A 25968-nucleotide genomic window follows, 5' to 3' on the forward strand; every position below is an offset into this window, starting at 1 on the left:
TAATCAAGGCACTCAGAATGAAAAGGACTAAAATTTTTAGTCATTGATTTATGAATCTCATAAATACCACTACTATAATTTCTCCTCATTGTGCCTCTTCAATTAAGAAAATAAATAATAAAAAAAAACCTAAATATTAACTTCACAAACAAAAGCAATGGCCGGTAAGGTAACCATCTTCCTCACCATGCTCCATCCCATACCCAAATCAATAAAATCCAGGTAAAAAACAAGACGAATTTAAACAAAAATAAGAAGAAAATAAAAAAAAAAATTAGGAAACCATCAGAAGCAAAGGATCGTTTCAGCTTCGACACTGAGTCTCAGACGACCGTCGTGAGATGATTAATCCAAATTCATCATCTGATTTCATACTAATTTTGCACAACTGAACTACTTGCTAAATAAAAAGAAAGAATAACAGAATCGGGAAGAAGGCGAGAGAGGGTGTGGAGTTTTCGGATGGAGAAGCGGAGGCCGTGGCGTTACGATTAAAACAACGCAGACCGAGACTTTATTAGGGTTTTCATACTTTCGTCTTGCCGGTTTTGCCCTTTTATTTGGATCTGGACTCGCAATTCTGCCCTTGATAGGGCTGGACTTGAAAAAATGGGCCTAATAGACTCATAAACTGATGGGCCTCAAAAAACAACTATTGGACCAAGCCCACTTACATGACAACTTGTTGGGCCGAAGGCGCAGGTTAGTGCTGGACGCTGCCGTTTTAGGTCTCTCCTACTTCCTGATTCAGTTGAGGTGACGAATTTCACTTCCACCAGATCAATTTCTCAGTCTCTTCGCTCTGCGACCACCATGTCGTCGGAGAGTGTTCCGCCGCTCGTCGCCGCCCAGCTCAACTACCTCCTCACTCACTTCCCTCTCGTCGTCAAGGTAATGCCCTCGTAAACCCAACGTCTTCGCTTCATTTCCAATTTTGCAAAGAAAACGAATTCCGGAGAAACTCCAAAATTTCATTTCATTCGTCCCGACGGAAATAGTTCGCTGAGGCATTTTCTCGGAATCCAGACAATCTAGGGTTCTTGGATTTTCATTTGCTGTATAATATGCCGAATTCTCTGAGCCGTCGTACAATCTAGGGTTTTTGTAAAAAGATTTTTTAGGACATTTTACAGGATCGATTTCGCATTGCAGATTGAGAACAAGTGGTCTGGCAGCAAGTACTACCCCGGATTTCTCGACCGGTTCACCTTAGTCATTTCCTACTGTCTAGACGTTATCAAGTGTGAGTGGATTGTTGTAATAAGCAGTTTCATGTAGTACTGATTGTTTTCAATTGCTAAGAGTATGGGTTTTGATTTGCTGTAGGGGATGTTATATTTGATTCGGAGTCTCCATTCTCTGCACCGGATGTTATATTCGGACCTGATGATGAGAGATTTCAGCAGTTTCTTGTATCGCCCGATGAGGGAGAAGGGGACTCAAAGTTTCACATGAAGTGTTTGAGTGATTGGAATAGCAGAGACCCTACACAGCTAATGCTTCTCATTCAAGAACTAAGGTGATGGATTTTTCGATTATACATTTTCTTTATAGTTTTGTGTTTCTTTTAGGAATAATGTAGCTAACTACTCTCTTGGTTGTCGATGAAATATGTGTGTTCCAATTTAAAGGGATCAGTACATGTCCTACCAGAAGAAGCGCGTTGCAGAAGTTGATGATGACAGGTTGAAGTTTGAAATTAGCACAATTGTTGCTCGTGAGGTATGCTTCAAACAACTGTGAGAAATTTGAATGAAAAACACTATGTATATTACTAGATTTCTGTTTGGGTGTGAGGGATGCACTAGGAGGAACATTTTCATCAGTATCTAGTTTAATTATGACGTTATGAAAAACACTTGTTATGTTTTGCTTCAGGGCATTGAGATGCAGATGAGTTCCGGAGTTGACAAGGTATTAACGATTGAGCAAAAAACATGTTTGACTGTTGTTATTGATTCTATGGAATGACCAGTGTTCACTAGAACTTGCCTGTGTAGCTTCTGATTATAAATGTGGTCCTTATGCCTCTGAATTTTAGCGTAGCCAGAGGAGGTCAAATTTGCAGTTCCTCTTTTAGACATGAACATAAATAAGATGGTGCCTGCATACCCCTGGAGACATCAACAAAAGATATACTTGCAGGTTGATAATCTCTTTTTCTCTGTCTTCCCCCACCCCCAAGTTTGAACCCATTTTTCCCTAATTTTTACCTTTCTTCCCGGACATTGTATTCAATGATGTGAATTCTGGGTAGTGCAGGTTATATATCCTGTTGAGAAAAAATATGTTTCCACTCCTTCAGCACCTCGATTGAAACTAGTGTCTACCTCAGAGTTGAAGACTCTATTTTCCATTGATGAAGTCAAACTTCGTCCGTGGTTGAATGGGATGTATGTCAGTTATATGTTCTGTCCTATAAATTAGAAATGCTTAAGTCATCTATACTTTACTAGTATTGGTTCATTATGGATTTCAGTTTCATTTTTTTTTTCTTACTCTTGAAAGGTGCATGGCTGAATACCTTCCGCATCTTGAAGAATCTCTTGAGAAGCAGGTCAGCTGCATTTGAGTTTATATTTTGGCACTTTTAAGTACAAAATATTTCATATTTGTAAGTATATTTTGCCTTGTTATTCAGGTTTTGGAGGCGGTCTCCTTGGTTGATGTTAGGAGGCGCTTTATCGAGGCATTAGCTCTGCAGTTTGGAAGACCAGTGGAAGCTGATTCGGTAGGCATCCTAGGCATGTAATGCTCTCTGCAAAGTTCTTGAAACTTTAATACTAATTGTTCATGTCTAATTGGGCAGGTCTTATGCAGAAAGGCAACATTCCTTACTGCTTCTGGAGTTTTCACTTTTCTGGTATATATGATCATCACTGTATCATCTTTGTATTGAATATTCCTTTAAGCTAAAGCATGTGCTCGACCATTGATTAAGAACTCGCTTAATCTATACAATTTTGTTTCTACCTTTCTTATAAGCATTTGGCTTATCTAGCAGTAATTCACGTGGATTCAGTGTCGTTTAATGTTGTGAATAGCAAGAGTTTTTCCAATCTACTATGTTATTGTGCGTTATCTGGTGGTACTTTTGTTCTATTTTCAATTGTTTTATCTCTACAGTTGGTACTGCAGTCTAGTTAATCTTCCCTTTTCAAGTGACCAAGCTTCTGATTGTCTTGTTTTGTATAGGTTCATGTTTCGATTTCAACTCAGTTTCCAAAGCAAAAGCCGGCTTTGATGCTTCAAAGTTCACAGGCAAGGATAATCATAGAAATTTATGAATTAATGATTACAGCAATACTAAACCGTATATATATAGCTAGTTAATCACGTATATCAGCTGTACATGTGCAGTTTGTTCAATTATTGTTCTTGGTATATATGTTTTCTAGTCAAAACTCATTAATTGATGGGGATATATTTGTGTAATGATGTAGCATTTCAACCTCCAAGGTGTGCCAATCAAGTCACTTCCTCTAACTGAATTTCCTTGGAGCCCTAGATGGGAAGTACCTCATATGGCCGAGCGAATTTGGTGAGTTCCTTTGTAAATTGTCATCATGCTCATTCACCACTTTTGCGTTTGAGCAATGTCACTGACGGGGATCACTTTTCAGTGAATATTTGACGGACGAGGCTGTGAACTTCAAGAAGCACTGCAACGAGCCTCCACCGCAGCACTAGGGTGTCGTAGATTGCCGCGGTTAATGTTCGGTATCCTTGTCACCTTTACCAATCGAATTGTGTAAATTTTTGTAATGTCTTTGAACTCTTTTGATTCATGGGTATGAGCGTGGATGGAAAAAAGTCACTTGTGTTAGTAACTGGGAAATGGAGCGATGATTATTCTAATCTAGTAATCTTTGCCATCACATATCAAGATCTACTGAATCGGGTATTATTGAATTTGGTTTTGGATCCCAACACATGGATTTTCAGATTCAGAATTATTTTATTTAATTAAAAACATTATTAGTATTTGTCCGATTGTCAATGCCTATTGACAATAATTCAGCCGTTTGAGCAGTTTCTCCAAGGGTGGCGTTCTCCGCACATTTTTTTTTTCACCTTTTATATGTCCTTCAATTTCTGATAGTTGAATACAATTTTCGATCGTCGAATTGAATGTACTAAAGGGATCAACAGTGATTAAAGGAGATCAAATCTAGCACCAGAACGGAATCAAAACATGTTGCTTGGACTCAACACTCTTTCGAGTTTTTTTACAATGCATCATTGCACGCCATTCATCACTTCAGCGGACGTTTAAACCATGCAACGGATTATACGTTTTTTTTTTTGTGGAGAAATATACGATTTAACATCACAATGTATGCAATACATCGATGCAGCACACAATTTTCGGGAATTTTCTGGTCCAGCCAAACAGAGTCAATGACAGTAAAAAGGAAATCAACGGACTAAATCTTATGATCAACGGTTAAATTCTAACACTGTTTCCCGCGGGAAACTATCTGGCGGGCGGGTGGGATCCCCGAATTAACGTGCGCACCCATGCCGGCCAGAGCAACACAGAGAAAGAGGAGAGAGAAAGAAGAGAGAGATGGTAGTTTGTTTGTCCGTACTCTCTCTGTCTGGCTGTCACACACACGGCAACCAACATGCTAATTGGCTAAAAAAATATCCCACCGGCTATTATTACCTTCCTAACCACCCTCCCACTCTCTCCTCCCCTTCTCCTTCATAATCTGCCTCTCTCCCTCCTCTCGTCAATCCTCCCACAACCCTAAAAGCGCAGCAGATCTCGCTTCATTTCCGGCACCTCCGTCGCGACAATGAGAGAGATTCTGCACATCCAGGGAGGCCAATGCGGCAACCAGATCGGCTCCAAGTTCTGGGAGGTCATCTGCGACGAGCACGGCGTCGACCCCACGGGAAGGTACCGCGGAGACGCCGGCTCCGATCTCCAGCTCGAGAGGATCAACGTCTACTACAATGAGGCCTCCGGCGGTAGGTACGTCCCCCGCGCCGTGCTCATGGATCTTGAGCCCGGTACCATGGACAGCATCCGATCCGGCCCCTTCGGCCAGATCTTCCGCCCTGACAACTTCGTCTTCGGCCAGTCCGGCGCCGGCAACAATTGGGCGAAAGGACACTATACCGAAGGTGCTGAGTTGATCGATTCCGTTCTCGATGTTGTTCGCAAGGAGGCCGAGAATTGTGATTGCCTTCAAGGTAGTTTTTCTTTTAATTTCGACATGAATTATAAAATGAAATGCTTCTGAATTGGATTTGAATTTCTGCTCTATTGAATATATTGATGCTTGATTGATTGTTCAGTTGGTTTCTGTTTTCTGTAGCTCTATGAGTTCGTCGTTAAAGATTGATAATCTGACTTCAAAATGCTTCTGAATCGGAATTGATTTTCTGCGAGATTATAAACATTGATGCTTGAAAATTCAGTTGATTACAGTTTTCATTAGCTATTTGAATGAGTTGTTAATTACATATTTAACATTAACCTAATTACAAAGCTAGGATTGTCAGATCCTTCATCCAAAACTTCAATCTAATTCCAAAATTATAAAGTTGCTCGGTAAACTTGATTACAATTTCAACTACTTGACCGTGGCAGTCAATGCATTTTTTATTCCGCATCCTTGGCAGAGGATCTAAGATAAAACGATTCTAATTTCTAATCTTGTCCTGTACTTTTTGTTTCATTGTTGATCTGACATATTCATCGTCAGCTTCCCAACATTGCCATGTGGGCAACTGTACTGCGTCTCGCACATATTATTTTTTTTTATAAAAGCAATATTCTTTATACTGAATTAAATTGTTCATTGTGTGGTTTAACCGAACTCTCTTTCTAGTGTAAAAATATCGATGTACTAAAAAAAACTTTTATTATAATTTGTCTTCATTTTCCATTTATATAATTTGTCTTTATAAGGCTGAGTTGCTTGTGGTCCCCCCAGTTTTATGGTCTTCAGTGGATAAACAGATCAAGAAAGTAGTCTTTGATGTTTGATCTGTTTTTTTGCTAATTTACATGTAAATTAGCAAATCTGATTACTTTCTTTGTATTTGATATGATTGTGATTTCCCAACCGTCAATATATCACCACACAGACATTGTGTCGGTTCTTTAAGCAAATTAACTGTTGCAGTAAATCTGAGATGGCAGTAACTTACACAATGGAACATGCTTAATTGTTTGAGGATTACTGATTTGTGCTTACAGTGGAACATTTAGCTTATATTCTAAGATGGCAGTAAGAACTTTTTTCAACCATTTTTAGTTTGGCTTATAGGGCCTTGTATGATTGTATCATTGATTTGTTAGTGTGAGGATGTGTGATTGTATTGGATCCTTGTTCCTGTAAAAACTTGAAATCTCACTTACCCATTTCCATTTTTGTTATCGATATGCTGATTGACATATTCTTTTTTGTACGGGCCAGGTTTTCAGGTGTGCCACTCTCTTGGAGGAGGAACTGGTTCTGGAATGGGAACCCTTCTCATATCAAAGATTAGAGAGGAATACCCTGACAGGATGCTGCTCACGTTCTCTGTTTTCCCTTCACCAAAGGTCTCAGACACCGTTGTGGAACCATACAATGCCACTCTTTCGGTGCACCAGCTGGTTGAGAACGCAGATGAATGCATGGTTCTTGATAACGAAGCACTTTATGACATTTGCTTCAGGACCCTAAAGCTCAGCACCCCAAGCTGTGAGTGACAATCTAATTCTTTGTACAATTATTATAGCACCGGTTCTAATTGTACTTAATTTTATCTCTGGTTTGCAGTTGGTGACCTGAACCATTTGATATCTGCAACCATGAGCGGTGTAACATGCTGCCTAAGGTTCCCTGGACAGTTGAACTCAGACCTCCGGAAGCTGGCCGTGAATCTCATTCCATTTCCACGTCTTCACTTCTTCATGGTCGGGTTTGCCCCTCTCACCTCTCGTGGATCTCAACAGTATATCTCCCTCACTGTGCCGGAGCTGACTCAGCAAATGTGGGATGCCAAGAACATGATGTGCGCCGCTGACCCTCGTCATGGACGTTACCTGACAGCCTCAGCTATGTTCAGGGGGAAGATGAGCACCAAAGAGGTGGACGAACAGATGATCAATGTGCAGAACAAGAACTCGTCCTACTTCGTTGAGTGGATCCCTCACAACGTGAAGTCAAGCGTATGCGATATTCCACCCAGGGGTTTGAAAATGGCATCTACCTTTGTTGGTAACTCTACTTCAATCCAGGAGATGTTCAGGAGAGTGAGCGAGCAGTTCACAGCCATGTTCCGGCGCAAGGCCTTTTTGCATTGGTACACCGGTGAAGGCATGGACGAGATGGAGTTCACCGAAGCAGAGAGCAACATGAATGATTTGGTTGCGGAGTACCAGCAATACCAAGATGCAACCGTGGAGGATGAGGGCGAGTACGAGGAGGAAGGTGCCGAAGAGAATTACGAGGAATAGAACATGCCGGCAATCACAAATCAGGACGGGAGGAAAGAGATGTTTGACATGGAAGGGGTGTCCTTTATTACTTGCTTGTGTACTTAAATGGTAAAATCTGTGTTTTTGGTTTTATCATTTTTTTGTCTTTGCTTGTGGATTGTTGTCTCGGCTAATCACGCAAGATCATCACCTTGCTGGATTAAGTTACTGTTACAATATCATCTTGTAAGACGATATTGTGTGATTGTTCTTTTCCAAGTACGGAATAAAATTGTCATTTTTGCATTAGCTGCCAATCGTTGATTATTTTTTCCAAATTGCATTAAGGTTGGGATGCAACCATGGAAGTTCATAGATTTTTTGCAACGCCGAAATTCAATTTTGATTACACTTTTTTTCAGATTGCATTAAGGTTGGGATTCAAACTCAATATTCGCTTCACTTTGACGGATAGAAATGGGCATAATTATTTTCTTTAAGATTGATAGGTGATTTGTATAAAACGGTAAAACCTCAAACAAGTAAATTTGGGTTGAAAAACTCTTAGCAGTTGGGGAATAAAAATTGTGAAATTCAAAAACCTATTTGGTGCTCTACTTGAATATAACTTTTCAAACTCAAAAATAATTTTTAAATTTTAAACTTTAAAATTTTATTTGGTATAACTATTTTCAAAAATTGAATTCAAGACTTACTAAAAACTATAATATATTTTCTAAAAACACAAAAAATAACTTTTTAAAAATTTTAAACTTAAAATCACTTATTTCTTTTCTCTGCCACTTCACTCTCACTCCAAATGTATCTCTTTTTTCTTCTTTCTCTCTCCACCTTTTTTTTCTGCTTCAATCTGCTCTCTTCATTCTTTCAGTTCTTTATCTCCCTCCTCTTCATTTTCTCAAGTTTTTGAATTAAAAAAAAATTATTTTCAAGAAAAATTCTTAAAAAATGTTTTAAGAAATTACAAAAAATTTCAAATAGGATATAAAAGGAACCCTAATTAACCAATGGAATTTCAGATTTTATCCCAAACCGAACGAATTTCAGATTATGCCAGTGGAATTTCAAGATAATAAAAACAAAATTCACGAAAATCTAGATGGTATTATAAAAGAAAACAATTAAAAAAACCAAAGAAAAGGAGAAAAGAAGAGAGAAAGGAATGAAAACACAGATGATTTAGATGCATCAGAGTCATGGAAGTATGAGGTGCAACATCGCCTGCACAAATAAAATTGCAAGCTTCTCGTACCAATTAATAATTCTCGTCACTTGCATCAATATTTAATTCTATCTTGATTTACAAAATTATACGCACAATTATATAAAAGAGAGAGAGAGAGGGAGATTATAATAGTATTTGACTCTGCATCTTTCCCAGCAGAGGAGGAGGAGGAGGCAGCTGAGGCCTTCTGATCTCGGAGAATAACTATTAGTTATATAGGAACACAAGTAGGGTTTCATTCGGGTGCGAGTGTACTCTTCGTCATCTACGGCCGAGATTCTCTTGCCAACTTAGAATTCCCATTGGGCCATCTTCTTTTTGGGCCATTTTTCTCTAACGGCCCAGACTTAAGGCCTGCTCCATGTTGTTACTATATGAGATAACCCATTAAGGAAAACTAACGAAAAATTCAAAAAAACCTCACTTTTAATGAAAAATTCTTTTTAAAGATATAGTGAATAGTATCAGAAAAAAGTATAAATGTGATTTTTCGTTAAAAGTGAACAGTACTATGAGTGTTTTGTTAAAACTTCCTAACTATTATTCTTCGACGTATGACATGATCGTGTAGTACCATCGGTGCATACTTTTTAACTCATTAAAAACTCTATTATGCTCTGGTATATAATATATATTAGATGAATGAAGCATTACTTGTGCAACTAAGGACTCAATGGCTGCGAATTTTCAATATGTAGTTTACACTGGTGCATACTTAACCAATTGAAACGCAAGTCATCTCATTTTATTTGTTTGTTAAGATTAGCATCGGCTTGGTAAACTTTTAACACTACGTGATTGATAAAGAGATTTATAGCTCAAGTAGTTAAAATTTAAAGATATACAACACTAACGCAGTAAAATGCTTATTATACACGAGCACAAGGAATAAAAAAGGCTCAAAATTACATGCACCTTGTTTCGTGTTCTGCTAAACGAACTTCCCTCAATCAAAACATATAGCGACTTACGCATTTTTTGTTACAAACAAAAATAGTTATCGAACAGATTATAGATTAAACAATACATCAATCAAACACCAACACAAATGTAAATCCTAAAGACCAAAATTTCATTACGAGCTTCTCTTGTTTTATAATATGGAATTATAGGTAACCAAATATATACAATATACTATTATATATGCTAAAACCGTGACTAAAAACTGTCACCTTAATAATTGCTAAAACCTCACCAAACCTTTGGTTTGGATAAAAATTACACCCCAAATAAAGTAATAAAATTAATGGGGGTAAGCAATGAAAAATAACATGAGCCAAAGCCACGTCATCTGGAGCGGAAGCGAGGTTTCTTGACCCTGCAGATTTCGAGTCTCTTCTGCCTTGCCTCGGCTGCCCTTTTTCTAATCATATTTTTGTTAACCAAGCTAAGATCAAACGGCTGCGAGGAGTTCAACACGTTTGCATCCCTAAAACAAAGGTTAATGTGACCGCCGTGTGGGCCCGCATTGATCTCTCTTCTTTGAGTCTTAGCCGTCTGATCCATGATCAGCTGCTGCAGTTGACGTTGATAAAGAATCACACCAGGAGGATGAATTTGCATTGGCATTTGCACCTGATGAGGATGTTGGTAAGGCTCTTGTTTTGGGGCCGGAGGAGCCGAAGTTACGTAAGTCGAAGTTACATATGTGAGTTGGGTCGGTTGGCTTAATTGCGCGGCTGGTTTTGAACTTGGATCCGTATCCACATGGGGATCCTGTTCCTGTTTATGGCTAAATTTCGTTATCTGTTTAAAAAAAAAAAAAGGGTAAGAAAAATAAAACAGAAAAAAATATTTTTTAAGGGAAACAAAAAGAATGCAGGATAAATTAGCAAAAAAGAAACAAAAATATACCTCCTCTTTCCTCGATTTAAACTCCAAATTAAGACCATTCATCTTCTCAAATAAACGCTTCACGACCTCAAGCTCCTGCTCAAATTATCAAAAAGCGAAATTACATAAATAAATTGAAAAAGAAAAAGGATAATCTGGCTAAATTTGAGAAAAAAGATAGAGAAATTGCTGCAAAAGAACCAAAAACAAAAAAAATTAGAAAATACTCACTTGATATCGCCATTTTTCCTTCGAAGTCAATTCGTCCACAATAGTAATCCAGTCCTCTCTCTTCTGCAGAAACAAAATATATCAGAAAAAACAGTAAATAATAGTAAATAAATTAAAATATTTAGTCCGTAAATTGAAAGAAAAAGAAGGAGATAGAACCCAGTTGTCAGAATTGCCAGATAATCAAAACCCAGATCAGAGAAACAAAGAAATACCCTTTTTTGACTAAAGAGTTTACTACTCAAGTGGTCAGGCTGCTTCTCGTCAGATTCACTGGGCTCGAAGCACAGCGGCGTATCAGGGCTGGAAGTTTCCTTCTTGACTGCATTAGGGACGGGGGGCGGCGGCGGAGCCTTGGCCGCCGAAGGCCGGCGAGCCAGAGAAGCCCAGAGTTGCAGTGAACACAAAAAATCAGGTCCAATCAGACGACGCAGAGTGGAAGCGCATCCGTCGTTCTTCAGGGCGAGTACAGATCTCTTTCCCTTGCATCCCCAGATGAGCTCGAGTGGAATTGGAAGCGGAGTCTCCAATTCGGAGATCATGTGAGGAAGATGAATCAGGATATTCGCCACCTCTATCTCGCCGTCGCTGGCGTTCGGAAAACGGGGGAAGAAGAGGAGCCTTTGTTCCATTGTTAGTGTTTCTCTCTGTTCCATTGCCTTTCACTTTCTCTCTCTACAATCGAAGATTTTGCAGCAATACTGCAGGCTTTCTGGCCAAAAGCACGTATATATATGCGCAGGAAGCAGGGCGGACGACGGCGGCTGCGGAGGCGTTGAAGGAAGCGAGAGAATTGGAAGAGAGAATTGACAGAGAAAGCAGAGAGAGTGAGTTGCTTGGAGGACGGGTATTTTTTCTCTGTGTTTTATATAGAACGCGAGAGAAAATAATCCTTGAGGAGGTAGGAGAGAGCGACACGTGTTGAGTAGAAGGAGACTGAGGCCGAGCCCCTAGGGTTTATGGTCTTTGTAATTTTTTATTATTTTTTAATAAGAACGTGTGAAGCACTGGAGTGAGGACTGAGGAGAGAGAGAGAGAGAGGGAGTTTTCCTTTATCCTTTTGGTTTTTCTTACTTTCTGTTTTCCTGGTTAGTTATTTTGCTAGGAAGGAATATCCAAGAAAATTCCTAGTCAATTGAGGGTAAAATGTCTCGTAATCCACGGTTGGACTACGTGTCGTGCGGCCACATGGACAGGATCGTTTTGTAATTTTGCATGAATAACATTCGGCTACTCAAATAATGAGCAGAAATTTTTGCTTAAAATTGTTCGTTCTCAATTTATAGAATTTCGTATTTAAAATTAGATTTGTTTATATAATTAACTTTGTAAAAATTAATTAAAACTAAGATCAACCACCACATAGTGGCTCAATAGTTGGAAACAAATTTTAAGCTCGTATTCCACACGACACATCTTGGATTCGATTCCTAGCTCGTGTGAATCACACAATCGTGACTAGAGGAAGTTGAAATGCCTCTGTGAGTGGCATGGTACTCATGAATCAAATGATGGTGACCAGAAGAAGGTTGAAATGCCTCTGTAAATCTTCCTATCACCCGAATAGATGGAGTGGAGTGGTAAAGCCACCTACTGGTTTTAGTCATCTATTTTAAACATTATATACCGTCTTTGAATTTGCTACAATAGATTAGCAGTAGAAAATGTTCTCCAATTGCGAACGAAAAGTTAAACTCCAAACCAATTTTGTTCACCTTCCTTCATGCAATGCATCCTCACTACGATGAAAAGTTGATTACATCCAAATGCTGAATAATAGGCTATCAGCCCAAGGTTGTCATTGGTTTATCCAAATGCCGAATAATAGGCTAACATCCAATTTTGTTATATTTCTACTGGCCACCATAAAGTCGTCATCAGAGTCGTCATTCGAGCTGCTATATTCAGTCTTCTGCTTCTTGGACAGCTTTGATGCGTCTTTGGAGACCAGTGTTGGCGGCTTTTTATTTGAACCTGCTATTGGTGATGGTGTGTTCTTCTTAACAGTAACTGACTTTGTGCTCGTCTTTACAGAAGATTTCATTGGAGAATTGAGCTTTTGCAGCTGACTTTTCTTCCGCTTCTTCTCAAACACTTTCTCTGCCTCTTGTTTGGGTAGCAAACCATGCTCCATCATCTTGAATTCACATTGAAAATTTGAAATCCATGCTTTTACAGAAGCAATCTAGGTATAATTATACTTGGTCGGTTTCTAGTTTCTATTTCTGGAGTTGTAGCACTGCGAATAATCAAAAGGGTGAGTGGACAAGACTCCCACCATTGCAGGATTTGGGAGGATTGAAACATTCTTGCTCTTACCCCCAGTTTGGGGAGAAGTTGCTCAAGGGCTTCACATTAGTAAATGGGAAGGAAATGAAGGAGGAGAGCCCTATTTATAGGCAAGGGAGGATAGGGTGGATGGTTAGGCTCATTCTACATGACCTAATGGCCAAGCTAATGTTTTTGGCTCCCACCATTGCAAGATAATGTTTTTGGCTCAGGTGGTCATGGGGTGATGGTTGAAATTATTTGGTGGTAGTGGTAGGGGTGAGGGAGTGATAGATGTGGTGATGGGGGGTGGGCAGTTGCAGATGGTGATGGTGTAGGGGAGAGACAACTCCGAGACCTCCGAAGACGTATGAGTGGCAACATGCTGAAAAGATGAGGTGTGTGATGGAACCGGTGGTACCTCGGCAATGTGAGCAGGAATAGAGATGGTTGTTAGAGTGATAACAGACCATGCGGTGGAGTCGGGGGAAGGAACTGGAGGGGCAACGGAGTCAGGAGAAGAAAAAGGAAAAGTGTTTTCGTCAAATCGAACGTGACGGGAAACAAACATACGATGGGAATGGAGATCAAAACATAGATAAGCACTTTGAGTAGAGGAGTAACCATGAAAGAGACATGGACGAGATCGAGGAAAAAGCTTGTTGGAATTGTAGGGTCTTAACCAAGGGAAACATAAGCAACCAAACACACGAAGCTTAATGTAGTTAGAAAGATCACCAAATAGAGCTTTGTATGGAGAGATATTATTGAGAACATGAGTGGGCATCCTATTAATAAGATACACATCAGTTTTGAAAGCATATGACCAATAAGTTAGGGGTAGGGATGCTTGGTGGAGAAGTGTTAACCCTGTTTCGACAACATGGCGATGGCGGCGTTCAGTAACACAATTGTGTTCGGGAGTGTGTGAAGGAGTGGTGAGGTGAGTGATGCCATTTGTGGAAAGAAAATGCTTGAGTTTAACATATTCTCCCCCTCCATCAGAGTAAAAGGTGATTATTTTGGTGTGGAAGTAGTTTTCTACAAGAGCTTTAAAGGTTGTGAAGATTGAGAAAACATCGGATTTATGTTTCATGGGATAAAACCAAATATATTTTGTGAAACGATCTACAAAGATAACATAGTATGAAAAACCATTAGTAGATAAATAGGGAGCAGGACCCCATACATAACTATAAATTAGTTTAAGGGGACGCTTACTAACAAACGTAGAATGACCAAACAGGAGCTTGTGGCTCTTATTGCAATGACAAGAAGTGCAAACAAAAGGAGTTGAAGACATAGGAATGGAAGAGGTACGTTGGATTTGAAGAAAGGTTCGATGGTTGGGGTGACCGAGCCGACGGTGCCACACATTGGAGAAGTCCATCACACTGCTCATAACTTGTTTTTGAGGCATCAAGCACGGCCACTCATATGTATCATCCTTATTCGGGCCTCAAAGAAGTGCCGTTCCCGTGTTGAGATCCTTGACAAGAAAGAAATCAGGAGAAAATTCAATAGAGGTTGCATTTTGTCTATTAAATTTGGCAATGGAAATAATATTACGAGAAATAGAAGGAACACACAGGACGTCATTTAAGTGAAATGGGGTGGTAGAGGAAAAAGAGAGTGATGTGGAACCAACATGTGTAATACTTAAACCTGTTCCATTACCAATAATAATCTAATCATGACCATCATAGGTAATGGAGTCCGGGATGTTCCTAGAGTCAGAGGTGACATGGTGAAAGGCACCCGAGTCGAGCAGCCAAGGAGATGATGTTGAGGAGCGGATAGTGGTGTGGTTGACCATAGGTGGAGCGGAAGAAAGTTGAGGGCAACGTTTTACACTATGCCCTTGAGTACCACACCATTGACATAAACCACGATACCCCGTACCGGAACGACGATTATTGGAGTTGTGGTTGTTAGCACGGTGAGAGTTGTAGGTGGTATTCGTTGGACGTTGTTGGGAGGCTTGTGTGGACCTGAAGTCACGCTGGGAGAAGCGGGGAGCTTGAGCAACAAGGGCAATCATAGGAGTAACAACAGCTGGTGGTGCATCCCGTTGGAGAAAAGTTTCATGTTCAATGAGTTTGTCATACAGATTCTCAAAGGAGATGGAGGTATCGCTAGCTCGAACAACGGCAGCTATTTCTTTGAATGCAGGTCTAACACCATTGAAGACGTGTAGAACAACATCATCGTCGGATAGTGGAGAATCAATGATGGCAAGCTCATTGATGATAGCTTTGATAGCTTGTAGAAAAACTGACACAGGTTGTGTATCACGAAGCATGAGCATAAGATGTTCTTTGAGGTTGAGAACCCGATAGCGTGTTTTGTTGGCGTAGAGCTTGGTGAGCTTGTCCCAAGCCTCCTTGGAGGTTTTAGAGGAGGAAATGAGAGATATAATATGTTCAAAGACAGAAGCTAAGATAGCATGTAGTAGGAGCTGATCTTGACGAATCAAGAAGGTGTAGGACACGGCAGAAGAGGCAGCAGGACATGGTTTTGATCCATCAATGTAACCTATCAGGTCATATCCAAGAAGCAGGGCATTGAATTGAGCTCGCCAGGAAGGAAAGTTGGTGGGTGTGAGTTTTAGAGGTAACTGAGCAGCAGCGTTAATGGTGACAGGGGTGGGCAAGGGAAGTGAGTTGGTGGATTCAGCCATGAGGATCGGGAAAAAAAAATGCTCGATGGAGCTTTAATGCTCTTGATACCAAATTAAGGTTAGTATGAATGTATATTCAGTTATCTTACAAATGATTTACAAGTGCTCTTTATAGGAGCCAGACAACCATCAATCATTCATGGCTAATGGAAACAATCATGAAAGGTTAATGGACAACTAGTGGACTAGACACAATCATGAATAGCTAATGGAAGCAATCATGAAAGGACTGCTAATGGACTTAGACGGCTTAGTGGACAAGCAATGAAGAAGATTCCCTTTTAATCCGCAACCTATAGGTTGCAAACAAGCAAAACTGGTGCTAAAACCATGAATCTGTAATATGTATTTTAAAAGTACGACCACCACTCAGACATACCAAAAATGCAGGTTTCAAACTGTCAATTGCAAGCTATAACAAAACCTAAAGTGCTCTAATGCAGCATCCACCAAAATAAACATTTACTGATTCCCATATATTCCAAACAACAAGGGCTTGGTTGAATGGCAGGTATAAGTGATCTAGCTGCAGAAAGCGACGATATGTTTCATTACTTGTATTCCAAGTTGGGTACTTGATCAGACATGCTTTCTGATGCTTCAAAGTCAGCACTTCAGTGCATGCTGCAATGGCCAGGCAAGCAGAGCATATCGGAGACTAAATAACTAGCTATGACACTTAAACACAGTCCAAAACAAATTCTATTTCCTGAATGGAATGAGAAGTATAAAGCAGCTCAAACAGTATGCAGTGAACCCAGCAATAATTGTTCAAGCAAATCCAATTATCAGAACCCAACTCAGCGAGCAAAAAGAGTGCTACAATTAAAGAAATGGGGAAGCAAAGACTCACCAGAACTGCGCCATTTCGCTACGGAGAATTTGCTGGTGAAGTGACTCATAAAATTGCCTAAGTGGGTCCTTCTGAACTTCAAAATACAACAAAACAACCAGCCAAATAATTTCAAAGCAACATTTCTAAATCCAAATTAAAGAAATAAGAGAAAAAAAGGTAGTTGTTAGTGTACCTTCTCGGGAGGGTCCTTCTTCTGATCAGGCAAATCATACACCTTCTTCTCCCTCTTCTTCTTCTCCTCCGTCTCAGCCTCTGGAGCCTTCCTCTTCCTCCCCTTCTCCTCCTCCTCCTCCTCCATTTTTTTCACCTTCTTGTTCTTGATTTCCTTCATCCAAATAACCCGCATTCGTCAGTAAAACAGTAAAATTCAGTGTTTCTCTCAAACAAAACCCAAAATTGAAAACAAAAACAAAAATCAAGAACCTTTTCGGGCCTCGAATTCTAACTCCTTTTCGGCTTCAAACCCAATTCCTCGTCGCTCTCGCCGCCGTTCTCCTCCTTCTTCACTCTAGGTTCTTGTTTGGGCTTCACCTTCGTGGGCTTATCGGAATCTTGGTCCATCTTCTCCTCCTTCACCTTAGCGGCTTCTCTGTCCTCAGATCTCGCCATTCCATTCGCATTGCCACTGCTTTTTGTTGGTTGCTTTTTCTTGCGCTCCAACGCAATCGAACCCAAGCTCTTCTCATCGTCGTCGTCTTCTTCTTCCTCTTTCACCTCCCTCTGCGGCTTCGCGTCCTTTGGCGGCATCTCTCAAATTTTTCGGAGTGTGAGAAACAAAGGATTTTGGAGGAAAAATCGCAGGAAAAAAATCGGATGGAGGCGAGGCTGTGAATTTCGATATTCAAAAAAGGTCAAAAAAAAATCCACTCCTTTTGTGGGGCCGTAGTATTCATTTAGCCAAACTTAACCTGGCCCAAATGAAGCCCAATAACTTAAGTCCAACAAGACCCAATAGGCCCAACTGTTTTCTTTTTTGTCAATCTATATATTATGTGAAAGACTAATAGGCTAAAAAGATGTTTGATATTCAACTATTTTATATAAACAAGAAATTTTATTAAAAGCTCAAGTGCTTCTTGAAAGTGCTTTCTGAAAACATTATGCATGTATTTATACCAAAAAAACAATTTTACAAGCTAAAGTCTCTTATAAACAGTTACATCATGTCCAAACCTTCCCTAACCGTGAAGCTTTGCATAACTAATATTTTGGAAAATTAAACATTTTAGCATCAATATGACAATATCCCCCCACCCCCACGACTAAGTGGGATGTCAAAGTGTCCAAAAAAGATAGGGACGAACAAAGGTCGGTGACACTCGGTTGGGGATTAGATTCTGCAACCGAGAATTTATGGCCCAGGCACAAAGCCAACACAACTCACGACTGCACCGCACTGCAAACCTCCTAATTGAGACCCCACCCCAAAACCCTAGATATATCAAATCATCAAAAATTAGCTTGCTTGGGGAAAGGTTAAGCTCCATATCCCATACTACTCTTACATCCTCTTGCTGTCAACCCTGCAATGCCACGTTGCATCTCGAACCAGTGATACAATGTCACGTAGAAGAGGTAATACACGTAATATTATTGTATTATTTGTTGGAAACATCCTACAGTGACTTGGCTTATATAATAACATCCTCGCCCTTCAGCTAAATCACAGAAGAAAGGGGTGGATGGAGGAGAGCTTAGCCTCCGTCTCTGCGCCGCCGTCATTTTTAGTGACTGTAGTCGGCATCGTAGTTGCTTTATTAATATTTTCATCTTACACCAGCTACAAGTCGCAGATGGAGAGAACTCAACTCGGCTTCAATATATTTCTCTTTTTTCTGCCCTTGTTGTTGATCGTTGTTGCTAACTATTTTCTCAGATACGGAAACTTTCCAGAGAGAACGAAGGAAGAGGTGGCTGATAAGGCAGCTGGAGGTGGAGGAGCATCCCCCTGGGGCGTGGCTTTGTTTCTGGGTCTGTTGCTGGTCTTGGTGTCTTGTCAGTCTTATATGCAGTCCAAGTGACGGCCTCACAGGGGTTCTTATCAATAGTTAAGATTATGTAGGTTTTGAGACTCCATGCATCATCATTGTATAACAATTAATAATGTTCATGGTGTTGTTTTAGATTAGAATTATAGTTCATGATCACAGTGTGTCATTGGTTAATAACGAATTAATCACATATCTGGATTATGATGGAGATTCAATTTTGTTTAGAAAAAGAAACTTCTTTGGTTAGAAACACTTACGTTGTTCATATTTTTGTTAGAGGAAAGCACTTAAGCTTTTATGACTCAAAATAATTTTTAACTTTCTTTTGCAAAACATAGCGAGAAACACTCCAAAAATAAAGCACTCGAGCCTACTAATTCGCACTGCTTAAAGAATCATTCATTGTGAAAATTTACAGAAAAAATGTCTAATATGACAAATATACAAAGCATAGCCCAGCAGATGGTAAAAACCTCCATAACTGATCAAATCACCCATGATACAGGCCCAAATGCTAAAAACTGTCAAGATGCTTGACAAACGCTTCTTCCCACTTTCCAGCCTAAAGAATGGACGCATAATTTACACAAAAGCTATGAATCCTAAAACTAAAAAACTCCACATGAAGCTACAGTGTGACAATCTACCCTGCCGGAAGCGGTGCCGAGACGATCATCATGATCCGTTCTTCAGTTTGGGTACTTTAAATCTAGATGAGAACAACTTCGGAGTCTCCGAAGTGGTTACAACATCATCTGCTTTTCTCTTCGAACTGCCGTTCCCCTGAGATCAACCAGAAACAAAACATCAAATTTGTAATTTTCGTAAAAGAAAAGATCCTTTACTCCACAGGTTTAGCATTGACGATACAAAATAGCTGAGAGAGAAATAATATTAGAAGTACCTTTTTGGTATCCATTGTAGAATGAGTAAGTTGAGCAGCCGACAAATCTTTCTTCACAGTTACATTAATTTTATCCTTAGCACTGCTCTTGCCTCTAGCTCTTGTTGTACAACGGTTCAAAACAGGAGTAGACGAAGTACTTGCTGCATTTCTTAACAAATCCAAATCCTTTGAAAGTTTCGAAATCTCTTCCTTGAACTTGTTTGAATCAGTCTCCATCTTAGCAACTTTGCTTATTAATATTCCAATCTTGTCATCCTTTTCATTATTTGAGGACTGTAACTGCTCCATACTAGCAAGAAGAGTTTGCATCTTTGCATTCGCCTGCTCGAGTTCAGAATTCTTGCTCTTCAGTTTAGTTTTGTAATCATTTTCCATAAGGTCATACTGATGCCACGCGAAGCTCTTTTCGGAAGCAAGCGTATCACATTGCTGCTTTAAGGTGGTGTAATTGTTGGAGTGCAGGTCAAACCATGCTTTGAAACCTTCTAACTCACCGTCCGAGTATTCTGCAAGTACAAAAACATCAAGAATAACATCACAAAAACAGTCCGAATATACACCCACAGACAACAAGTACCTCATAACCTGACTAAAGTTTACCATCTATGGCTCAAATATAAGAGGCCCTTACTAATTTGATAACATGGGATATTTTTGACGCAAATATCATCGAAATCAAACAATTTCGAGGTGCTTATATAAACAATACAAACCCAATACATTGACCAGAAAAAAAGCAGATTAACTCAAATTGCTACTCAAATCGACATGGAACGCTATAAATACCAAGCCCAAGTTTTCTTGTTCTTCGAAAAACGGAATTATATCGAAATCCAACGTAATCTTCAGAAAATCAAGCTGATAAAGCAAGAACCTTTATAGCATATACGAAAAGGTCAACACTCACCTAACTTGAGTTTGGTGGTGTAAGCCTCTTGTTGCTTCATACTAAGCGCCCACCCTAACTTGGCCGCCTCAACGGAGCCTTCCATCTCTTTCAATTCCAAATCCACCTTCATCTACACACATAATTACAAGAAACCCACACAAAATTTCAGAAACCCCCGAAAAATCGGATGCCAATACACGAAACCCTAATTTTACGAAATTGGAAAACTGGGGAAATTACCTGGCGGATTTGATCTCCCAAGAGATGAAACGCGGAGACCCACTTCTCTTCTTGCATTCTGACGCGATCTTCGAAGACTTTTCTGTCGGCGGTCATCGTCTCGAGCTTCGATTGCTGGGACCGCAGCAACTGCACCAGAGCGTTGAATATGTTCTGCCAGTTATGGCGCTGAGAGGCGGAGTCCGGGCGTTCTTTGGTGCCCATTTGGGAAGAGAAATCGCAGAAGAAGGAAAAAAAGATCGGATCTTTCGAGAGCGGAGTATTGGAGAAGAACAATAAGACCGTTGGAGAGAGTGTAAAGAGTTGCGAGTTGTCAAAAAGAGTTTCAACGGTCAAAAAAAAAATCACAAAAGGTCTCGTGTTTGAAGGCGAAGCGATATATCAGATGAGATGAGTGAGTTGGATTGGGCTGAGTTGGGTTGTATGGAACTTGGGCCTTCACAGAGTGTTAAGAGTCAGGTGGCAGTGGGTCCACCGTCAGTTTTTGTCATTTAGTATTACGATATAATGATATTCTTATTCACTTGTAAATAAGAGTTTAAGTTCGATTCTCGCCAGAGATAAATTTGAACCATATTATTGATAGTCTCATTCTGAAGCATAGTTCAAAAAATAAAAAGATAAATTTGTTTTTATTTTGTTCGATGCTGTTTTAGGCACTGTGAGAAATAATTATTCACTCTTTAATTTTTTATATTTTAAAATAAAAGTAAACTTATAAGCACAGTTAATTAATATATTGAAGTATAACACTATCACGAACGTATTTTGTAAAAGTGCTTTTGTTTTCCATACAAGTTTTAATACTTCATTAAATTGCACGTTTTTATAACTCTAAAATACTATGTTAATATATTTTTCAGTAAAACATATAAAATTCACATTTACTAAACGTATTTTAACATATTATCGAATAAATAATACAAATAAATATATGAAATAAAATAAAAATGGCCAATTTTTTTTCAAATAATTTTTTAGCAATTTTGTCAAACTTTTTCAAAGGCATTATTGTCATTTACATTTGCTTTTTTAGTCAAAATAGTTTATGAGATTAACATAATTATTTTACTTTAGTCCATGACAATGATAAAAGTAGTGTCTAAATTTGTCCATAAAAGTAGTCCCTAAATTTGTTCACCTTCAATCATTTGAGATGAGTTTTTATTTTACCCCTCAACTTAACAAAAAAGTTGATCAAGTTAAAAATAAATAAATAAATAAAAAGGACTACCAGTGCAATGCAACAAATGATATAATTCGAGAACCAAAGAAACTATTAGTAGAGCTTAGAGACAAAAACTAAACTTGTGATATAGTTAAAGGATCTTTGCTACAATTTAGCTTTTATTTTATATAACATTGAAGTGAAACACGATTAATTGATAACAGTTGGGTGTAGATAAAGGTTTAGATAATTGGTTAGGTATTTTATTAGGATAGATTAGGAACTAATATTGGGTCTAAAGTGATAATTATAACTAAATAAAATAGAATATGAATGTAGAGAATAAATTAAGCGCAAAGATACAAACATTGGATTCGAATAAAACTTACCTTTACTTTTCCTTTAAATATGAAAAAAAATATTGAAGTGGAATCCCGTGAAAATTGCCGGATGGCTAAAAGAATTAAATAAATACGTCGTGGAACTTGCACTTGACTATTCAAAGTCATCAATTAAAGCAATTATCTAAAATTAATCACTTTTGCGTAGGATTTGTTTATAAATTTCGTGGAAGAATGAGTTTGGTCAAGTTCTCCAACTTTTTGAACCACCGGTTTGTTATGTTGTCAATAATTTGTTTACCATATTATCAATGCATTTGCAGTTGATTATGCATGGCAAACTTATCTCACACATGTTGCTGACTGTTTTAATTACAAAATATAATAAAATTAACGTGAAAGAAGTTTACATAATGAATTTATGTAATGAATGATGTCCGTTATTAATGCTCAACTGATATGTTTTCTAATATGATTTTATATTTTTCACGCGCATGCAATGAGTTAAAATATACAAAATAATTAGTTGTTCACGTATCAGATAAACATCTCTCTTGACAATGACAATATTAGTAAACGCACCATATATAAAAAATGAGAATAATACTCATATGGCAGACGTATTTCTGGTATGTATCTATTGAGAATCACTTAATTAAAATTTTCCCAAAGGGGTCCAAAACCCAACTATTATATTTTCGGCAGTTCCCCGTTGACAATTGGACGTCCTTCCTAACTCGTAAAACATCTCTTTTAAGCAAAGTTAAATTTCAAATATTAAGAAATACAAACATACAGCCTCACAGAGATCTACAATTTTGCAACTTGTTCCCAAAAGAAAATATGATTTCTTAAGCCTTAACCTTTGGAAAAAATAAATAAGAATAAGTGAAAACCTTTGGAAATAAGAATTTATATATGCTAATTTGGTCCGTCAGTTTTTAGACACTTGAAATCAGACATCCATAAATTCATTCGAACTACGCAAAATATCAAGACAAAAATTAGAGGAACATCCCACGCCGCTAAGATCACCCAACTTCCGTCAATATTTAACAACAGAAACAACGTCATTTACTTTTTACAGTTATGTTAAAATTCCTTGTCTTGTACTTAGCTTTGATGTAAAAAACTACGAGACCATTTACTTCCTTGTTGCCAACTTTTTTATCCTCCCGATTCCCTCCACCATATAAAATGCCACAATGCTCGCATCACCACCAGGGCGACCAGCCATCTTCTTCCTTTCGTTAGCTTTTCTGCTACGTTTTTGGGTAAGCAAAAGTTCTACTCAACGACTTGTACAAAAAATAATAAAAGAATTAGTTACTTTCAATATCCTACAACTTTATGTGTTTAATCTACCTTACTTTTTTGGTAGTGCAAACGGTGTGAAATGTATATAACATGATATTTTGTTGTGATGAACTCGTGTTGACCAACATATGCAGATTCTTAAACCCTAACATTGATACAAAATCGCTGTTTTCGATCAATATTCAAGGATCGAGAATCCGAAGATATGTCTCCAGTTCATGGCGATCATGCTTCACAAAATGGGAATACAAGAACTCAAGAGACAGTCGTTTTTGAAATTGGAGAAGACTCCGATTTTCTGACGTTACTGGACAGGCCTAGACCAGTAAGCGTGGAGAAGAAGAGATCCTTCGATGAAAGGTCGTTCAGCGAGTTGTCCAATATAGGGTCTCCTTGTAGAAGATCCAGTTTTCTGGGGAGTCCTAGACTGAACTATGAGTCACATCCCGTGGTTTCCGATGCCTGGGAAACCCTACGACGCTCTGTCGTGCACTTCCGGGGCCAGCCTGTTGGAACCCTTGCCGCTGTCGACCATTCTGTCGAAGAACTTAACTATGATCAGGTAGACTTTTAATCAAAAATAGAACTGAAGAACACCAAACCGACTTGAAGCCATATATCCATATTTTGTAGCCAGTTCCTTTTGTGCATATGTTCCCCGAATTAATGTTACAAATTTATTTCATATATAGGTGTTTGTTAGAGATTTTGTGCCAAGCGCATTGGCATTTTTGATGAATGGAGAGGAGGAGATAGTGAAAAACTTTCTTTTGAAAACACTTCGCCTCCAATCATTGGAGAAAATTGTGGACCAGTTCAAGCTAGGAGAAGGTGTCATGCCGGCGAGCTTCAAAGTGCTCCATGACCCCGTAAGAAACTTCGAAACCATAACAGCGGATTTTGGGGAGAGCGCAATTGGAAGAGTAGCTCCGGTTGATTCTGGATTTTGGTGGATAATATTGCTTCGCGCGTACACAAAGTCTACCGGGGACACTTCGGTCTCCGAAATGCCCGAATGCCAAAACGGCATTCGCCTCATCCTGGATCTCTGCCTCTCGGAAGGATTTGATACTTTCCCTACTCTGCTCTGTGCTGATGGATGCTGTATGATTGATCGTAGAATGGTTAGTTTATTTGCGCATTTTATCAAACACCTTCAGTGCACTAATTGCTTCCATATCATTGTCGATAACACGTCAAAATATGATAAATATACAATTTGCAGGGTGTGTATGGATATCCAATCGAAATTCAAGCACTGTTCTTCATGGCATTACGATGCGCTCTGGTTCTGCTCAAGCAAGACAACTGCGGCAAAGAATTCGTGAAGCGCATAACCGACCGCCTCCATGCCCTGAGCTACCACATGCGCAGCTACTTCTGGCTGGACCTGAAGCAGCTCAACGACATCTACCGCTACAAGACGGAGGAGTACTCACACACGGCGGTAAACAAGTTCAACGTCATGCCGGATTCGCTACCCGATTGGGTTTTCGATTTCATGCCGAGTCGCGGCGGTTACTTCATCGGCAACGTGAGCCCGGCCAGGATGGATTTCCGGTGGTTCTGTTTGGGCAATTGCGTGGCGATTTTATCGTCGTTGGCCACGCCGGAGCAGGCGTCGGCGATCATGGATCTTATTGAGTCACGGTGGGAAGAGTTGGTCGGAGAAATGCCGTTGAAGATTTGCTTTCCGGCATTTGAAAGTCATGAGTGGAGGATTGTTACTGGCTGTGATCCAAAGAATACTAGATGGAGTTACCACAACGGAGGCTCTTGGCCAGGTTAACTTAACGCCTATTCACTCATTTGAAAGTGCTCTCCTAGAAAGTACTTGCTCATAAGCGTTTTGTTCAAATTTTTTTATTAGAAATACGTACAATGTTCTTACAGATGAAATTTGCGTCACTACATGTTATGTTAATTAATGAATTTGTGATGATCACAGTACTGCTGTGGTTGTTAACTGCGGCATGCATAAAGACCGGCCGGCCACAGATTGCAAGGCGTGCGATCGAGCTGGCGGAAAGCCGATTGTCGAAAGATGGGTGGCCGGAGTACTATGATGGGAAGCTAGGGAGGTTCATGGGGAAGCAGGCACGGAAGTACCAGACATGGTCGATCGCGGGGTACTTGGTGGCGAAGATGATGCTGGAAGACCCGTCTCATTTGGGCATGATAGCATTGGAGGAGGACGAGCAAATGAAACCCCTTATTAAAAGATCTGCTTCATGGACCTCTTAATTTCGATCTTCTGTGCAAACACTTTGGGTATGTCAATATTTGGTGGGAAAGTGGAACATTAAGCATTTAAACACCTATACTTTATTTTTTTTTTCAAATGTGCGTTAGATCAAGTGATGAAGATACTCTCTGTTTAGTATTATCAAATGAGTTTTTAATTTAAAAATAATATAAACTATAAACCGAAAACAGATGTATATCAAACTGCCTCTTACTTAATTTTGAATTTGTTAAAATAAAAAGTTATTTTTTTAATTTGATCGCATAACCTAAAAATAAATGACAACTTTTAGAAATCCCCATAGTATCACAATGTCGTATGTTCAAATTTCTT

At 39.2% G+C, this 25968-nt stretch overlaps 5 protein-coding genes, 1 long non-coding RNA gene and 2 other non-coding genes across 9 annotated transcripts; 4 read left to right on the plus strand and 4 right to left on the minus strand.

The window, feature by feature from the left end:
- Positions 1–5: 5 nt before the first annotated feature.
- On the minus strand, positions 6–98 carry LOC126606104 (small nucleolar RNA Z162). Its single transcript, XR_007617126.1, has one exon. It is a non-coding gene; the product is annotated as a small nucleolar RNA Z162 (small nucleolar RNA).
- Positions 99–280: 182 nt separating this feature from the next.
- Positions 281–370, minus strand: LOC126606103 (small nucleolar RNA Z161/Z228). Its single transcript, XR_007617125.1, has one exon. It is a non-coding gene; the product is annotated as a small nucleolar RNA Z161/Z228 (small nucleolar RNA).
- A 365-nt stretch (positions 371–735) lies between these two features.
- Positions 736–3930, plus strand: LOC126603123 (uncharacterized). Its single transcript, XM_050269866.1, has 13 exons — positions 736–891; positions 1153–1243; positions 1327–1519; positions 1632–1722; positions 1879–1914; positions 2047–2145; positions 2263–2393; positions 2509–2557; positions 2642–2731; positions 2810–2863; positions 3196–3261; positions 3444–3541; positions 3624–3930. Exons 1-13 carry the CDS (start codon positions 814–816, stop codon positions 3688–3690), a joined length of 1143 nt encoding a protein of 380 aa, XP_050125823.1. The 5' UTR covers positions 736–813; the 3' UTR covers positions 3691–3930.
- Positions 3931–4553: 623 nt separating this feature from the next.
- LOC126603121 (tubulin beta chain-like) lies at positions 4554–7732 on the plus strand. The gene is made up of 3 exons (XM_050269863.1): positions 4554–5202; positions 6435–6704; positions 6783–7732. The coding sequence occupies exons 1-3, from the start codon at positions 4803–4805 to the stop codon at positions 7460–7462; spliced, it is 1350 nt and encodes a 449-aa protein (XP_050125820.1). The 5' UTR covers positions 4554–4802; the 3' UTR covers positions 7463–7732.
- Positions 7733–9720: 1988 nt separating this feature from the next.
- LOC126603122 (uncharacterized) lies at positions 9721–12046 on the minus strand. 2 transcript variants are annotated; one of them, XM_050269864.1, is made up of 4 exons: positions 10949–12046; positions 10734–10796; positions 10524–10598; positions 9721–10415 (listed from the first exon to the last, which is right to left on the minus strand). In XM_050269864.1, the coding sequence occupies exons 1-4, from the start codon at positions 11387–11389 to the stop codon at positions 9957–9959; spliced, it is 1038 nt and encodes a 345-aa protein (XP_050125821.1). In that variant the 5' UTR covers positions 11390–12046; the 3' UTR covers positions 9721–9956. The 2 variants fall into 2 exon arrangements, with proteins under 2 accessions (XP_050125821.1, XP_050125822.1); XM_050269865.1 differs by having other exon boundaries at positions 9721–10391; positions 10949–12029.
- A 5934-nt stretch (positions 12047–17980) lies between these two features.
- On the plus strand, positions 17981–18736 carry LOC126601128 (uncharacterized). The gene is made up of 2 exons (XR_007615688.1): positions 17981–18112; positions 18414–18736. It is a non-coding gene; the product is annotated as an uncharacterized LOC126601128 (long non-coding RNA).
- A 169-nt stretch (positions 18737–18905) lies between these two features.
- On the minus strand, positions 18906–20913 carry LOC126601126 (spindle pole body component 110-like). The gene is made up of 4 exons (XM_050267791.1): positions 20565–20913; positions 20343–20454; positions 19433–19941; positions 18906–19311 (listed from the first exon to the last, which is right to left on the minus strand). The coding sequence occupies exons 1-4, from the start codon at positions 20766–20768 to the stop codon at positions 19204–19206; spliced, it is 933 nt and encodes a 310-aa protein (XP_050123748.1). The 5' UTR covers positions 20769–20913; the 3' UTR covers positions 18906–19203.
- Positions 20914–23283: 2370 nt separating this feature from the next.
- Positions 23284–25889, plus strand: LOC126601909 (probable alkaline/neutral invertase D). Its single transcript, XM_050268678.1, has 5 exons — positions 23284–23347; positions 23525–23952; positions 24083–24514; positions 24616–25174; positions 25339–25889. Exons 2-5 carry the CDS (start codon positions 23596–23598, stop codon positions 25632–25634), a joined length of 1644 nt encoding a protein of 547 aa, XP_050124635.1. The 5' UTR covers positions 23284–23347; positions 23525–23595; the 3' UTR covers positions 25635–25889.
- The last annotated feature ends 79 nt before the right edge of the window (positions 25890–25968 follow it).

Source organism: Malus sylvestris, chromosome 15, assembly GCF_916048215.2.
Source record: "Malus sylvestris chromosome 15, drMalSylv7.2, whole genome shotgun sequence".
NCBI classification, from domain to species: domain Eukaryota; kingdom Viridiplantae; phylum Streptophyta; class Magnoliopsida; order Rosales; family Rosaceae; genus Malus; species Malus sylvestris.

What these genes read in the sequence shown, in the direction of transcription:
- LOC126603123 (XM_050269866.1), top strand. Translation starts at nt 814, where the DNA reads ATGTCGTCGGAGAGTGTTCCGCCGCTCGTCGCCGCCCAGCTCAACTAC. An exon ending in ACTTCCCTCTCGTCGTCAAG is followed by an intron (nt 892 to 1,152) that starts GTAATGCCCTCG and finishes TTCGCATTGCAG; the next exon opens with ATTGAGAACAAGTGGTCTGG. An exon ending in GACCAGTGGAAGCTGATTCG is followed by an intron (nt 2,732 to 2,809) that starts GTAGGCATCCTA and finishes CTAATTGGGCAG; the next exon opens with GTCTTATGCAGAAAGGCAAC.
- LOC126603121 (XM_050269863.1), top strand. Translation starts at nt 4,803, where the DNA reads ATGAGAGAGATTCTGCACATCCAGGGAGGCCAATGCGGCAACCAGATC. An exon ending in GAATTGTGATTGCCTTCAAG is followed by an intron (nt 5,203 to 6,434) that starts GTAGTTTTTCTT and finishes TGTACGGGCCAG; the next exon opens with GTTTTCAGGTGTGCCACTCT. An exon ending in AAAGCTCAGCACCCCAAGCT is followed by an intron (nt 6,705 to 6,782) that starts GTGAGTGACAAT and finishes TCTGGTTTGCAG; the next exon opens with TTGGTGACCTGAACCATTTG.
- LOC126603122 (XM_050269864.1), bottom strand. Translation starts at nt 11,389, where the DNA reads ATGGAACAGAGAGAAACACTAACAATGGAACAAAGGCTCCTCTTCTTC. An exon ending in AACTCTTTAGTCAAAAAAGG is followed by an intron (nt 10,797 to 10,948) that starts GTATTTCTTTGT and finishes TTGTTTCTGCAG; the next exon opens with AAGAGAGAGGACTGGATTAC. An exon ending in TTAAATCGAGGAAAGAGGAG is followed by an intron (nt 10,416 to 10,523) that starts GTATATTTTTGT and finishes TTTTTTAAACAG; the next exon opens with ATAACGAAATTTAGCCATAA.
- LOC126601126 (XM_050267791.1), bottom strand. Translation starts at nt 20,768, where the DNA reads ATGGGCACCAAAGAACGCCCGGACTCCGCCTCTCAGCGCCATAACTGG. An exon ending in TGGGAGATCAAATCCGCCAG is followed by an intron (nt 20,455 to 20,564) that starts GTAATTTCCCCA and finishes TTATGTGTGTAG; the next exon opens with ATGAAGGTGGATTTGGAATT. An exon ending in CTACAATGGATACCAAAAAG is followed by an intron (nt 19,312 to 19,432) that starts GTACTTCTAATA and finishes GGTTGATCTCAG; the next exon opens with GGGAACGGCAGTTCGAAGAG.
- LOC126601909 (XM_050268678.1), top strand. Translation starts at nt 23,596, where the DNA reads ATGTCTCCAGTTCATGGCGATCATGCTTCACAAAATGGGAATACAAGA. An exon ending in AAGAACTTAACTATGATCAG is followed by an intron (nt 23,953 to 24,082) that starts GTAGACTTTTAA and finishes TTTCATATATAG; the next exon opens with GTGTTTGTTAGAGATTTTGT. An exon ending in GTATGATTGATCGTAGAATG is followed by an intron (nt 24,515 to 24,615) that starts GTTAGTTTATTT and finishes TACAATTTGCAG; the next exon opens with GGTGTGTATGGATATCCAAT.